This window comes from Corvus kubaryi, unplaced genomic scaffold, assembly GCF_017639235.1.
Source record: "Corvus kubaryi isolate FWS band 111438036 unplaced genomic scaffold, C.kubaryi_AGA036_p1.0 78, whole genome shotgun sequence".
In the NCBI taxonomy this organism is placed as follows: domain Eukaryota; kingdom Metazoa; phylum Chordata; class Aves; order Passeriformes; family Corvidae; genus Corvus; species Corvus kubaryi.
In genome coordinates, this window is record NW_024582065.1 from 355,235 (window position 1) to 371,783 (window position 16,549).

Genomic DNA, 16,549 nt, shown 5'->3' on the forward strand with positions numbered 1-16,549 from the left:
AAAGGTACTGCCCCGATCCCCCCTAGCCCAGATCCCTGAATGTGGAATCAACGGCCAAGCAGGTTTAATTCCTGCTGTTGTCCTGTTCTCCACCAGACAAAATGGATGCAGCAGGGTAACTCCCTGCTCCATAAAATATGGACATGCTCCATGTCCCCCGCTTCTCTAGCAAGACTGATAGATGACAGGCTTAGATGCACTTAATTCTTAATGCAGCACCCCCAAAACATGTGACCTAGATAGAGTCCCATTCCAGTACAGGCTGGCTCCCGACCTGTCTGATGACCACAAGGATTCACAGCAAGTGGAGAAGATAAAAGTGGGGCAGGGGAAGAGAAAGCAGGAGTGGGTTTACTTTCCCAGCTCGTAACTCAGCCTGTAGCTGGTGTCATTCCTGACCTGTATTTCCATACAGAGGAGGATACCACAGAACAGCTCCAGCAGCAGCTCCTCCTGCCACAGTGCTGGTGTTACTCAGCACCACAGTCTTCCTGAAATTACGAGCTATGCTCAATGTGAAAAAAACAACCAGGCAAATAAAACCCCAACGCCCCAGTCAATGACTCTGCAGGGACTAAAGCTGTCCCTGCAGGGAACATGTCTCCCCAAAGCAGAGTCCTCAGCAGGGCAGCCCAAATGCCTGTCTGCAGTCATTGGTCTGGCACCCACAGGGTGAGAGGAGACAACCTCAAGTTGTGCCAGGGGAGTTTTAGGTTGAATATTGGGGAAAATCTCTTCACCAAAAGGGCTGTCCAGCCCGGGCATCTTTCTGTGGGGGAATGGGTACACTGAACATAAACAAATTTTCCTTGAAAACAGAAGATAAGCTGGGTACAATTAAGAATGGATAAATTGAGCAAAATTGGTACAAATTCAGAACATCATAAAAGTCATTGCTGTTTGTTTAACAAGGATTGAAGAACTCAGAAAGGGCTGAAATATTCTTTTAGCAGTACTGAAAATGTGAAGTCTGAAAGCAGTGGGAAAGTACCAGAGCCAGAGGTGCGTCAGGCAGCGGGGAGCCTGAACACAGGGAAAGAACTGGAAGCAGAGCGTGTCTCCCACAGGCACAGCCAGGCAGTGGCTGCCCAGGCTGGCTTACGTAAGGCAGAAGAGGCAGCATCGTGTGCCACCTCGTGTTGTCTCTGGGATCCACATTTCGGATCGGTGACGTTCTGTCCTCAGGTCCCCCTCGCTGCAGCAGGAGGAAGAGTTCTTGTTCTCTTTCTGTTCTCACAGAGCCAAATTTAGCACCGGTCATTGTGACAGAGCAGCTACCAGACGTGCACAGGGGTGAATGGAACAACTGAGATGTCCTAGCACTGTCACCTTGCCTTGCTCCGTGGCCTGATTTTATGGCAGGAGAGCAGGAATGGCCTCTGAGGAAGTGCTGCAGCAGCCACACCATGGACTGTGGCCCCAAACGCCTGCAGTCATCTCCCCTTGCTGTGCAATTTGGGTGACCCACAGCAGAATTCCCAGTGCTGTCTAAAGTGAAGCAACCGACACAAAGGCCTTGTGATGGGAGGTGTGACACGTGGGGCCTTGTGACAGCAAGTGTAGCCAGTTGGGGGTTGGGCTCCTCTACCAAGTAACAAGCAATAAAAAGGAAAAAGCTAAAGAGGTCTCAAGTTGCACCAGGGGAGGTTGAGGTTGGATATTAGGGAAAATTTCTTCGTGAAAAGGGCAGTCAGACATTGGAACAGGCTGCCTTGGTAGTGGTGGAGCTACCATCCCTGGAAGTACTTGAAAAACATGTGGATGGGGCACGTGGGGACATGGTTGGGTGGTGGCTTTGGCAGAATGGGGTTAACAGCTGGACTTGATCTTAGAGGGCTTCTCCAAACCTAACAATTCCATGATTCTGTGATCTGTCAAGGGTCACCAAGTCACACTGCACCAACACACACGGTGGGCACAACAGGGCGAGTGGCAGCAGACAGTGCACCAGGTGCTCACTTGGACACTCACTGATGCAGCACATTAAACACGGTAATCCCAAAATGATGGGCATCTGACAAGCAAGGGTGCAAGGACCTGCCCAAGCCCTAGTAACAAGCACTGCAGACCTGCCTCACCACTGCAAGCTCTGATTCCCAGCACATACTGTTGTGTCCACATGTACTCTGCTTCACAGCCTGAACTGTTTACTAAGGTTGAAACTTTACCCAAACCTGAGTTCTCTGACATAGGAATGTGAGCATTTCTTTAAATTGGGTCTTTGGCTACAAAACTCAAGCTTGGAGACCTCCTGCAGGGATAAAAATTGAGCGTAGGAAGCGCATACCTTTCAACTCCGGGGATGAAGTAACCCCTTTGCAGCTCATCTGTCTCACAGAGGTGCCACTCTAACTAACAGACTCTCTGTTGCTACCTGGGGTACAGAGAAAAACCTTAAAAACCCTAAAAGAGCGCTCTTAGTCAGTGTGATCAAAGTACTGAGACATGACACTGTCCGGTGCTTTTCTTTTGGGATTTGTGCCTCTAGCCAGGAAGCACCAGGGGTATTTTAAAGCCCTGTCTTAAAAGAAGCATTATTTTCTGAAAGTGAAGAACTTTGGTCTCAGTACAGATATGAACGTGCAGGAGCTGGCTATCTGCATAAAGATGTCACTTTATTTGCTAAACCAGAATCCTACAGAAAAGTCTTGCTTTTAATATTTTAGCAACTCCTCTTTTGTCAGGCTCTGATATTTCTGAGGTCATGTTAAGCTAATTCTGCAGCCTGACAGTGCCAACAGCCTCCCAGCAGGGCAGTGTGGTCACACTGGATGGGATGATCCAGTCTAATGCCTGTTGGTAGAACTAGGAGGTCTGGCCACCCTTCCACCACTACCACACTGCTGCTGCCACTTTTAAGATCTAAGATCTCTTCTCAGATGCTTCTCAGATCTAGCCCAACACAGACTAACCCAGAGGTAGATATGGCAGAAGATGGTTCTCACAGCCACAGAATCCCAGACTGGTCTGGGTTGGATGGGACCTTAAAGCTCATCTCACTCCATGACCCTGCCACAGGCAGGGACACATTTCACTGGACCAGGCTGCTCCAAGCCCCATGCAACCTGTTTTTCTGCTAGATTTGTGAGCTGAAGTAACACATATGGAATCCCAGCACATGCTAAAGCTGCTGGAAAGGCAGGAGGTGACGAAGCAGCAAGATCTTGTGCTGTGAGTTTGAAACAGCTTTGCCAACTCTTGATTCTATTAAGTATCCTCTCATTACTGAAGCAGTACAAACAAAACTATGGAAAACCATCTGACAGCACAGCCCACACAGCCCAGTCCTTTGAGTAAGGATGTCAAGAGAAGTGCTCAAGGCATGAGGTGACTAACTAGTCCCTGAGGAGGATAACGAGGTGAACGCTCTGGAAACAGCACTGCTTTGTGTCAGTTGGGGTATTTCAATGCTCTCCAAGGAAAACATGCTGAACAAGGTTATAGAACTTTATACTTGGTCTGAAAAATGCTTGTCCAAAAGCCTGTGCATGAATATTTCACAATCATTGATTCTAATTTCCAAACAAAGCTGCCTGTAAATAATCTTTTTTTCAATACATTCCGAGGCTGACTTTTCTGGCTTGCACACCACTGCAATAAAGGCCTTGTGGCAGGAATTCACAGAATATGGATTCCTGTTCACTGTGCTACAGGTGTTCTGGCTTTGTGGGGCTAAACCTGGCAAACGCTATTCCAAGCGGTCAAGCACACAGCCAGGACACAGAACAGACACAGGGCAGAGGAACCAGGGGATCCTCAGGTGCATGCTTTACTTCAGGTGATGCCATTCAAAAGCAACATTTTATCCCAAGGTTCCCTAAATGTTACTCGCTAGACCCTTCAACCTGGCCACATGCCACAGCTGGGGCTGCCCAACACTCATGTGACACCCAAAACAGTTAGAAAAGACAGCTCAGTGACATACAGTTCGTAGTTTTGGTCTTCAGTCTCTTGCTGCACTGACAGCTCCTCCAGAGTTGCATCAATATCCAGCTGATTTGTCTCCAGCTGCCGTAGCAACGTCTCCCTCTGAGGAAAGGAAAACAAGCTGGGTCTGAGCAAAGGGTCAGTGTAACAGATCTCTGTGCACTGAGATCCCATGTCACCACTCTACCACAGCAACACATCCAACAGCAGCCCTGGCCCTGATCATGGTGTCCATTTAAATACAGAGTGCTCAGGGAAAGTGAATAAAAAGTAGATAATCCATAAAGTCTGTGTAAGAAGCACCTTGTTCTGTGAGCTGTTCTCAGCCATAAATCAATAATGTGTTATTTCAGACACATCACCAGTTACATTTGGAGAACGGATTCAGCTCCTGCAGAAATCAGTTGTGCAAACCATTCACTCAGGCCTTTGATTTTCCTTTTTCAGCACCCAGCTGATGCAAAGCCTCCCACAAATCTTCTTTTGCCGTCCGGGTAGATGAGTGAGCACAACCTGCCAACTCAGGGACATTTCAGAAGTCCTTGCCCCTCTGCCTCCAGCTGCTGTCCCACAGAGAGGGGTCAGACACCCCAGTCTGGTTCAAACGGGCAATAAAGTGAGCTGACTGCACTAATGTAACCCGGGGCTGCCCCACTCAGTCCTTCCTTTCCCACATTTCCAACAGAACTCTAACCAAAACCTCAGCTGAGGGGAAATGCTGGCTTAACAGACTCCTTCCTCCTGACATCCCAGATGGCAGCAAGGAGAGATCAGTAACCACAGGCACAGCCAGCTCCCTCATGGGCTGCAGCCCTGCAGGGCTGACACAGCATCCACTCCTGCAGAAACATCATTCCGGATCCCCTGGACAACACTAGAGCTGTCAGTGGTGCAAATCCTGCCCCAGAGCCCCAGCCCCTCTGCTCAGGCACAGCTGGCTGGCACACAGCTGTGCACTGGCCATGCCAGTCAGCTCACCTCCCGAATTTTGGAGTCAAAAGCCACAATGTTCAGTGCCTCAGGGCATCAATTCTCCCTCTCCAACTGCCTGTGCACTGGGTGGCACAGGAGCAGGGACAGCTTGTGCTGAGCTGGGCTGGTGCCTCCCCATTACGGCAGGGCTGTGGTGCCATGGGCTGCGTCCCTGCCTAGGCAAGAGAAGATGGCAGAGAAACCCCAGGCTTCCTCCAAACTGCCAAGGTTTTTGCTTTGATAACTGCCTTATCCTCCAAGTCCATTTAAGCTTTCCTCTAAGAAATATTTTTGAAGGCTAGCATCAATAACCATGGTGAATTCTTAATTGCCTGTTTGACAACACTTAAACTCACTGCAGAAAGATCCCATCAGATTAAAAGCCCCAAAGGAAATCTATTACATAATTCCCAGAATAAAATCCATCTGAGAAGACAAACATTTGCATGAAGTGATGGTGTTCAGTCTCTACATGCACATGCTGCTGGCGTTACGGCTTCATAGAGGTGACAACTTTGAAGCTATCGAGACACTGCACAGATGTGAAGAGCAATTAACTAATCTGGCTCATACAAATCCCAGCAAGTGTTGTGTCCTGGGGAATGGTCACAGCACAGCCTGAGCCCCCTATGGAGCAACTGATTTATATCAAATTCTACCATGACTGAAATCAGCAAAAAAGCTTTAAGTAATTTTTATTTTGTACTGTAAGACTAGGTGATTCATCACAGTTGACAACCCTAATTTACTGGAACTGGACAGAGCCCTTCTTGAAATTTAAGGGCTTCTGTGATCATTTAAGCTAATTTGCTGCTTCCAAGGCATATAGAGTCTTCATGTTTACCTTTGCCATTGTGTTAAGAGCTCGGAGCAATCCCTCTTTTCTTTGCTGAGTAATTTTGATTCATCATATTCAAGTGCTCTCTGCAGATGGGAACTTGACTTTAATTAACATGTATGCATGGAATTATGAAGTCATTAGTTAATGCCAATTCCTTTATTGTGGTTTACAGACAAGAAGGATTCAGCAAAATATGCTATTCATATTTAGTTGCTACACTAACCAGAAGTACTAATGAAGACTTTAGAATTCAAATTCCAGATTTTAGAATTCAAGAAAATCAAGATCTCAGAAGTAGTAGATGTCATCGTTTTATATTATTCATGCAGTATAAGCAAAAATGAGACAAAAAAGGGCAAGTCTGCTGCTTCTTTGTCCCCAGTTTCCTAAGACAGGTGAAACACATGCTGAGCAAATTAGCTGAACAAACAGAGACAGAAGGGCTACTGCTCTCCAGTGCTTACCTTAGGCTCTTTGATAATGACTTCTGTTAAACAAGTGGTGTGCCTTGCCTTACACTTTGGCACTGAGACACACACCAGTTTTATTTATTTCAATTTTCACAGATCACAATTAATCAATAATATATATGAAATTAAGAGAGAGTTGCAATTAATTTTGTACAAATTCATCACTACTAACAAACTTCCAAATACTTCAAAAATATATTCTATCATGGTGGTTATTAAAATATTAAAGAAACAGCTTATTTTTAGCAATGACTCAAAAGAAGGGAATAAATCATGAGCTACAGACCAATGCTTTGGCTGAAAGCCACTTGCAAGGGCTTCCTGGGAAAAGGCAATTTCAGTTGTCTGCAGAATCCTGTCTCCTTCCAGCGCAGCATCCGGAGGCCTGGGTGACCTGATCCCATTTGTGGGCCACCAGCAATACCTACAGCTAAACTGCATCCTTGGGTTTGCCAATCCTGCCCCTGGAAAGGAACTGATCAATAATTGAACGGCTCAGGCTGGCAGAGAGAATGTGCTCTGTACTGGGGGTATGGATTTCAGCCCCTGCTTTCTCCATGGAGGATGCATGACTGTAAACTGAGCCCAGGAATGTGCCACTGAAAACCACACACTGACACCAACCCTGCTGAGGGACAGCCTGGGACCTCGGATACAGCTGGACCACTCTGCCCTGGAAAGCTGTGGAGGGCAGGTTGAGGGACACAGAAACCTTTGAGGCTGATTAAATCCTATGTGCATTTCATACCTGGCAGCATCCCTCTCCTTTAATTCTGCTCTGCTCCAAAGGAAAAAACTCCCTTCTGGAGCCTAGTACTGGCAAGGATCTCTGAAGGGATAAGCAGAACCTTTAGGAATTAAGTTTAGATGTGATTTTCCAACAAATTTCAGCTCATGCTGCACTGGATGTTAAACAGGGCCAGGCCTGGTCCCTGTGCACTGCAACACAAGGTTCCCAGCAAGGTTCTGGGAGCAGCAAAGCGCCCCAAGGCAGCTACTGTGGAGCAGCACGAGGCACTGCTCATGAACCTGTGGCACAAATGCGAGGGGCACTGGAAAAACCAATGCAGCCCATCTTGGCTGAAATCTGACATCAAGTAAAACCCCAAAACCTGGGATGCAACCAAAAATCTCCAAATGTGCAGTGTCATAAACCCCAACATTTCACCAGCAACATGCTGGCAGAGTTCAACCTTCTCCACTGAGCAGCAGGTTGGATTTACAGCTCAGATTTCTACAACTTCCTCCTCAAAAATTTGTTTGACTTGTTTCACTGGGGTTTAACACATTCAATTCTTTTATCCTGGTTCTTTCTGCTCTGCAGCCTGAGGACCTGGTAACATCCACTAGCACATCTCAGCTCCTTCTGAACTAGCATTTCACTGGGGATTGTTTAGATAAAAATACACACAGACACTCCAATTACTGGTGAAAGACAATCAGGATCAACTGCCTGGGTTTTTCCTATCTGATAGAAAACAATGACACAACAACATATGTGCCCTCAAAAAGCATAAGCTATTGATCCCAAAGGACCAATAGGATCACCACAAAAGGTGATCTTCTAAAGGCCCACAGATGAGAATCCCACTCTTCACAGCCTTTGCATTTCCCTCAGCCCTCCCAAGAATCCTCAGTTATGAAGGAAATACAAGACTGGATCCATGGAAACAGGATCCAAGCACAGCACATGGATCTCATATTAAATGCCCTTCACCATTAGGACAAAGATTTTCAGCAAAGAGAGGTTCCTGAACTGCTCAGGTAATGGCCAAATCTCTTCCCATCTGAGTTTTAACTGAGCAGAATTGAAATCTGAAGTTTAACAAACGTCTGTATGTTACATTTTTGACCTGGGAACTGCACCATTGGATGCCATTTTCACGCCAGTGCAAATGGAGCCTTTCTCCAGAGGCCAGCATTGGGAACTCAGCACAGCCGACCTCTCGCAACCAGAGACACGGTTAAGGCACAGGCACCGATGTTCTGACATAATTTCGTTATACCAGCTTTAATGAAAACAAAAATCTTCTCAGGATCCTTTAACAGCAAATGAAACCCCAAATACCAAATTCCTGCCTTAGAGACAAAGCAAATCCAATCTGTCCCACACACCCAGCACATCAGGATAACATCCCTGCCTTACCTGCAGCTGCAAAAAGGGGATGTTGAAGAACTTGTGCAAGTACTTGAGGCCAAAGCTGTTCTTCATGGAAGACTCAGCATAGCGGAAATAGGAGGAGCCGGGAGGCCTGTACCAAGCAGAGAGAAGGACACTGTACCCAGCACACCCTGCACAGGGCTGAATTACACACCACGAGCCACCCCACAAGCCAGCCCCCAGCCTCAAACGTAGCCCAGCAGGTCATTCTGCTTGGACTCGTTATTTTGTGTACAGCCAAAACTCACACTGAAGGGTGGCAGAAGGTGGCTGCTGGTGTGTGACAGTGCCATGTGTCTGCCAGGCTATGAAATACTCTGTCAGGACACTGGGATATTGGTTTCCTAAACTGGGGATTCACAGCTTTACAAGCGGTTCATTTCACAGTGAAGGTTTTGTTTTAAAACCACAATCAGATGGACAAAAATCATATATAGAAATTAATTTGTGAAGAAATTATTTAAAGGTGAATGAAATCTTAAAACTGGCACCATTTCTTTGTACCTGACACAGGCATAAACAAATAAGAGATGAGGAAAATGAAAAAAGTACCTTAAAAACACAAAACTACATAAAAAGGTACAATCTACTGAATCTTGACCAACAAATACTATTTTATACTACATAACAGAGCACCTCAGATTTCTGCTTAAAGGAAATGCTTGTCTGGCTGGTGAGGGAGGTGTGACTTGGCTGTGCCCTGTGAGTGCTGTGTGGGGATGCTCAGACGCAGAGCAAGGACACAGCTGCACTGGCTGGCTCTCTTGTAGCTCAGTCACTTGCAGCAGAGAACAGCAGGGAGAGGATTCTTTCACAAGAGGAGGACTATCCAGAAAGAAGATGATTTGTTGGGTACAGCACTTCTGAAAGGCACATGCTGCCAGCACTCCCGGCTTCCAGGAGCATGGTGAACGATCTGCTCCCAGATCAAAGGGCCCATGGTGTCAGCAGACGCTGCTTGTGAGACACGGGGAGCTCTGGGAGCCCAAGGCAGGCACAGGGCAGAGGACACACGTGACACGGATGTGAAACACGGCAGGGACACGGCTATCCACGGCAGGTGTCAGGGAGCAGCTGAGGCCTGCTGCCCTGCCCAGTGAGCCTCTCACCTGTTCAGGTTGTCAATGAGGTCCCGCACGTCGCCGGGCAGGATGACCCGGTGCTCCCCCATGTCCCGGTAATTCCCAAGCACACACACTGGAACGTGGGTCGGCACTTTAGGAAGCTCCCTCAGAATATAGTTAAATGTCCTTCATCAGAGAGGAGAGAGAGAGGCAGATGAGTGGGAACATCCTTCTGTTAGCAGTTTCATGCACAAATCACAAAAAAACCACAAACAATAATATTTTTTCCAAAATCCTTCTGAGTCTGTGGCTTCTTTACCCCACCAGAGAAATACATTAACCCTCAATATGTTTGGATGATTCTTTATTCAAAAACAACTTCAAAAGCTCAATAATTCACTTTCACCTGAACCCTCACATCTCCTACAGCAATCTTGCCCTCAGTCCCGCAAAATGGTGTGGGGTCAGCAGAAGGAAAGGATTCCCTCCCTTCAGCTGTCCACAGGCTCACTGACCCACACCAAACCTGAACAACATCAGCCTAAATACAGAGCAGGAGCTCTCACCCCCTCCTCTTTCCACTCTGGTTTCCTTATCTTTCTCACCCTCCTCAGGTGTGCAAAATGAACAGTTCATTACTTCTGTACATAAATGCAGCCTGGGGCCTCTAAATAATCCTTACTAATACCAGTTTCTTGGGAATTTCTCACTAGCATTCTCCTTTCCCTTGTGTTCTGGGGAGCAGGGGTTTGTAACATGCTCTTTGCACCTGTGATACCACTAATTACCAAGCCTCAGCCAGCAGCGTATCAGCAGTTGCAGCACACAACCCACTGGGACCCTGCTTGTTTGGAACAAGCCCAGGAGAGGAGTGTATTAAAAGTCACGTCACAATATAAAGCTTTTATTTTAAAGGATACAAGCTTGCTTCAACTCATTAGGCTGGTTATCAGCTTCCAAATCCAAGTGGGAATCTAGAAATCTGGAAGTTATTTGTTTTGCCTGAACAAGGGAGAATCACGTGGTGCCACAAAAGGTCTCTTACCACTGCTTGGTGATGTCAAACATCATCACTACACCGTTGCAGTTCTTATAGACATCCAGGAACTCTGCATCCAGAGCCATTTCTGATTCTGCCTGAGGAAATAAAGGCAAAGAAGCAAAGAAGTAAATAATTGGATTCAACTTCAGGTTGGTACAAAACACAATGGATACAGTACTGAATAGGCAAACTTCCTAAAGTGACAACCACTGTAAGGAATACCTGTGGATTTCACACCATTATCATTGAAATAAGATACCTGGTGGTTCCCAGCTTCCATTTCCCATAGGAACAGGATGTGAAGCACCTGACAGTCTCTGACAGCACATGCTAAAACCCACCCCTGTCCTTTTCCCCTGTGCTTCCAAATCCTGTGTTGGCAAGAGAACTCCATATAAACTACAGGGTGGAGGACAGAGGACACAGCTCCCATTCCATCTTTTTCCTGACCCAGATATTGGCTCTACTCCTAATGCTTCTGGTGTCCAAAAGCAGAAGGCAGTTTCTCCCATGGAGGGCTGACAGGATTTATTAGTACCCAATTGGCTTTTCATCATTTGGACTCTGCATGACGCAAAGTCCAGATAGCACTGGTCCCAACTCGGGCTCCATGGTCCCAACTCGGGCTCCATGGCTCCTGCTGGAATGTGGTGCCTCTGGAACAATTCTCACTCATTCCCCAGGAGTGGAAAATGCACCCACATTTGCAAAGGAAGAAGCAGATGTGGTAACTGTTCTCATAAAGGCTTTTCCCATGGGAGAATATTTTAAGAAAAATTCTCCTCATCTGACCGCACAGCCTGAGCAGACTGGCACCAGTGAGAGTCTAACAGCCCAGCTCCAAGGAGCAGCCAGAGCAGGGCATCAAGTCACTTCTTCAGGCCCCACAAGAAGGCCCTGACAAAAGGACTTTCTGCCTCTGCCCACAGGCACACAGGTACAAAGCTGCTGAGCAAACATCTGGGCCACAGTCACTCCCAGTGACAGAATGGAAAGGGAAGGAGCAGCGAGGGCAGGAGCAGGGCTGAAATGCACAGAGCAAAGAGTGCAGGGCATCAGCGATACCACTGCCCCTCACCCACCTGCCAGGCCGGCCTTAGAGCAGAAACAAATACAGAACTTAACTCCATGTGGACCAAAGATGGACAAGAGGCCTCCCCCTGAGAGGCAGACCTCTGCATTCCAGGTGACTCACCTCCTGAGGGTCATTCTCCAGTTTCAAACCATCTCCTCGTTTTTTGCATTTTCCTTAAAAAGAATTGTAAAAAACCATAAAAAGCATTACACTGTGCAAAGAACTGCAGGATGGGTCTGGACAGGAGCACAGCAGTTTGAACATGACCTTAAAGCAGATCCTACTTCTACTGTAAGCCTGGGGGATGAGGAGGGGTGGGACAGGCATGCCTTGCTGCACAAAGGATAACTCTGTGAGATCAGGAGTTATATTTGACGGATATCAAGTATCTCCCAGATGTCACTGACAGCAGTTAAGAACTGTACTCTGAAACAACTTTGTTCTGTATTTTCCTAGTCTAAATAATGACGAGTTAACTAAATTATACTGGCACAGTCTTGGAATTCCTTCTCGTCACTTCTAGAAATTTCCTGTGTCACTGACAACAGAAGGTGTTGGCAGCTCAGATGCACCTGCAAAACCCCTCCCATTGACTCTGTAAAAGACATTGTAACACTGAGGACCAAAATAGCTTCCACCAGCTCTTAACTCTACTGAATCACATGTGGAACTCAGGGCTCTGCCAGATGCTGCATGGGAAACAATGTTTGTTTTTCCTGCACACAGCTCAAGGATAAATAGAAAGAAAATACAGTTATTCAGAAAAGCTTTAATGCTGCAGGTTACAGAAGGTGATTCTGGTGGGTGCTTCTGTGCATCACTGCAAAATGTTTGCCCCACTTGTGTCATCTTACTGCTGACATCTGAAAGGAGCAGAAATATTAATCCTGATCCCTCCTCACTTGGGCAATGTGTTTCCCTGAGGGATCCAAGTATGGGCTCTGATTCTTCCCAGTGCAGCTGAAGGTGTGGGATGTCTAGGCCGTGCATGTCTTTTCCCACCTCAATTCAATTCCTTTCATTTCAAGTCAGTGACATTTGTGTGGCTTCTCTGAATATCAAAACATCGCTATTTCTGCAGGCACTGCTAAATTATGCTTGGCATGACCTAAATTTCTAGGTATTAAAAGAGAAGCCCAAGCAACCACAAATACTCTCCATCACTCCTCCCATCCTGAGCAATCAAGGTGCCTGTCTAACCCGGGCACACGTACAGTCAATGCTTTGAGACAGAACATACAACCTGCACACCTCTCCCTGCTCATGCTTTTCTGTGTGTATCCAGAGCAATAAGGGATATTCTCGCACGCAGCTCATCAGTGCTGCAAAGGAGGTCATCTCAAAGGAGTCACAGAGCTGGAAAGCGCATGTGTGTACAGATTCATGCACAGGCTCTATTTTTGGAACCCAAACTGCAGGATGAACCAGACAAAGATAAGATCTATGCAGTGAAAAGATGTAATTCAGCCTGTAAAGGCAAGGCACAGTGAGGATTGTGTCACTGTATGCATGAGGTCCAGATTTTGAGGCTGTAATGATGTGTAATGGAGGAGCTTCAATCAGAAAACACAGGTGTTTGTGCTGCAATGGCTCAGGTCCTCTCCCTGGAACGATGGCTGCTCCTCATTTACAGGCATAAGAGCAACACTGGCACCAAATACCCTTGGCAGCAGTGCCCTGGAGTCTACAGAACAGCTCCTAATGGACACTGGGGGTGTGATCATCACTTGAGTCTCTGCATCAGTATGTACCATCAGTTTTGCTGCAGGATAGAAGGATTCAGTACAGCTTCCAGCAAATGCTGTCCACCATGCACGGGAGCTGCTTCCCTTCGCCAGTCAAAAATACAAGTCTGGAATATTTGCATGCCTTGTGTTATCTAACTTGGGACATCTGAAAATAATATGAACTCTGCTCTTTCCTTTTTCTTGCAGCACATGTCTGGGAGGCAGAGGGGGGAAGGGGCAGCAAGGAGGAAAGGAACCTTCAATACAAGGGAAAGCGTTTGTCTATTTTGGGGGCAACAGAAAAAAATATAATTTGATCCCTTCAGTCATGTATTGGAAAATATGTGGGAACCAAAGTAGCAGAAGTTACAAGAGACAGGAATTCACAACTGTTCCTGACTCCCCTGCATTCAAGCAGCTTCTCTGCATTCAGGATCTGTTACTGAATCTGTAAGAATCAGCTTTATGACCTACAGCAGTTACACAACTTGCTGCAAAGCCAGAAAGATGAGTCAGGATTGTGACTTTTGCTGAGAGGGATCTTTCCTGTGTTCTGTCAGTTCCAAGAGTAGCAAAGGAGATGGTATTTACTACACATGCCACACAAAATCCAGTACAATCCACGGCCAGAGGCAAGCTCATCTTGGGAAGATTTTAACAAATGGCAGCTTTCCAGACATGATCCCAGCTCCCTGAGCAGGCCCAAGGAGAATGCAGCAGGCAGCAGGGAAGTCTGGATTCCAGGGAGTCTGCACATTAAAAAAAAGAATCCCAGATAGTCACAAGCCAAGAGGAGCAGCACAGTCTGGCAGCTGCCATTCCCACTGCCTCACCACACTAACAAACCTCACAGCTTTTAAGCTTTCACAGCACACCTCCCCACATCTCCAAATTATCATCTGGATGCCAAATAACCAATACAAAGCTAAGTCACCAGCCAGGCAGGGTCAGCAGAGCTGCCTCTGCATCCCAGCGGATTCTGGAGGGAAAACCCACACTGCTGAACCAGCAAGGACAGGGAGCACACTTCTGGGGAGCACCACAGAAACAGCACTCAGTAAAACCACCATTAACTTCAGCCCAGAAATGTACACCAAGTTTTCAGGGTGCAACTCCTGCAATTCCCCCCAGCCCCCTGTGACTGCAGAACAGCAGCACTGCTCAGCAGGGGAGAGCCCAAAGCTGCTTTACACAACTGAAGCTGAAAACTGCAGTTCATGGATGCACCTGTCAGTTAAGCTACAACCCACATCAGGGCTTTCCACACAGTTCCCCACATCATTCAAAGAGAGGTCTCCTATTTCCTCTGAAAAGGAAATGGGGAGACACTGGCAAAAGAATTTTAGCCTGGAAAACTTTATGTTGAAATGTGTGTTCAGAACACGCATTTTTTGACAGTTTCAAATCCAGCCTGATAAATGCAGTGTTCTGCCCAACTCTAAATATGCACACTAGCCAGGATCTGGTAGGCAAGGAAAAAAAAAGGAGGATCAGGTCTTGTCAGCACTATGCTACAGCAGCACTGGATGCTTTACTACTGCAAGTCTACAGCCCAGTGTGGCTCTCACCAAAAGCATCATGCAGGAGGACTTTTTGTCCTAAGCACACAGAAGGAAAACAAAAATGTCATAACATTAGGATGAAAGTTAGATATGAGCAAGCTCTTAATGCTTAATACGAACATTTTCCTGAAGTTGTGCTTATGAGGAATCCACAATGTTATGTCAACAGGAAAGGATTTGATTTGATTAACATCACGATGATCTGATTTTTACACTGCACTGATTGAGCACAACTGATTGCAAAAAACCATACGTATCTGTGGTCCATAAGTACGGATATTAACAGAATGAGCTTTATTTCAAAGGAACATAAAGTGAAGGGAAGAGAGTCCTTTGAGATTTCCACCACAGGCTCTGCTGTCAGAAACTAAAGCAGGACCAGAAGAGCTGTTATCAACATCTGCACATAGCACATCGCGTCCCCTTCGCCAAAAAAACAAGTCTCTAGTTGAGAAGATGACTCTGCTCAGAGAAGCTATTCACAGAAATAAATGCTGGAACCACATGATTCCCAAATTAAATATCTATCTATTCATACCAAAGCTGCAAGGCAGCGGGAACACAGATGTTTTGCTCAGATTCCAGCCCTCCACTTGTTATCCCACAATCCAAAAGCCAAACTGTAATCAGACTGACTTCAGCAGTAACTCTGGCCTAAGCAAGGTTTTGTCTACACTGTGAAAACTGGGACTTAAAACACTAAAAAGATAAAGTGCTCAGGATTTTCATTTAAAGTTCCTGGCTCAAGTTTACCCTGAAGGCTCCATTAGGTATCTGAACTATAGATGCTAACTCTATTTGTCTTTTTTTTTTCTCTATTTCAAATACAGTTCAGCTAACATGAAAAATGACACTTCTCCTTTTCCCACTCCCTATTTTACTTTTTCTCTTAGTTTTTGGTGTAACACAAGTGTAAGTTGCACAGGTGATGCCTCTGTGATGCTGTTCTGCTGAGGAATGCCTGAGAGCAGATTCCAGCTAAGGCTGCAGGAAAGGCAGCACCAGACAAACCATCAAAGTTTGAGTTTTGATGACTGTGGTCAACAAATTTGACACACAGAGACACCAAACAAGGGACATAACTCACAGAGCAAGAGCTGCTCACCTGCACAGCTGCTTTCCTGACCATACTCACACACTAAACCAGGAGCCTGGCTGGTATTAAACGCCTCTTAGAAGCCAAACAACACCTGCATTCGGGGCTACAGAATGGGCTGCTGAGATTTACATCCGAACCCCAACCCCTTCCAGGAACAGATCCCACTGCCTCCCAGTATGCACTGCATCCAGACTGTGTCTTCACAGATGTTTTGGGGTTTGGTTTTGCTCTTTATAAAGCAAAAGTTTATACTCTGACAAAAATTGAAAACTAATGAAAAATGTATTTATATATAATAAAATTTTCCTTGGCTAAGCATTTAGAAAAGGTTTTGGAATGCACATATTGCATTTTCTGTCCTAGTGAATTTAAGTAATTGGCTTCTCTTTCATCCTTCCCCCCTGCATACATTACCCACTGCAGCTACACTTTTACCAATTTAACAACAGAATGCCTTCACAAAAACAGCTCAACAGGAACTTTTATAACCAGAACAAAGAACTCAGAACCTGTCTAAACATACAGGACACTATAAAGGGGAGAAGGTGAAGTTTATTCTAAAGCTCAGAGAACCAGAATGCACAGAGCAGCAGGCACTTCATCTGTCAT

At 46.2% G+C, this 16,549-nt stretch overlaps 1 protein-coding gene across 1 annotated transcript in view; it reads right to left on the reverse strand.

The window, feature by feature from the left end:
* RABL6 (RAB, member RAS oncogene family like 6) overlaps positions 1-16,549 on the reverse strand; it is a 50,517-nt gene that overhangs the window by 21,137 nt on the left and 12,831 nt on the right. The window contains 5 exon segments of the mRNA XM_042052343.1: positions 3,926-4,029; positions 8,357-8,462; positions 9,481-9,621; positions 10,481-10,572; positions 11,673-11,725. Of these exon segments, the coding sequence (XP_041908277.1) occupies positions 3,926-4,029; positions 8,357-8,462; positions 9,481-9,621; positions 10,481-10,572; positions 11,673-11,725 (496 nt within the window).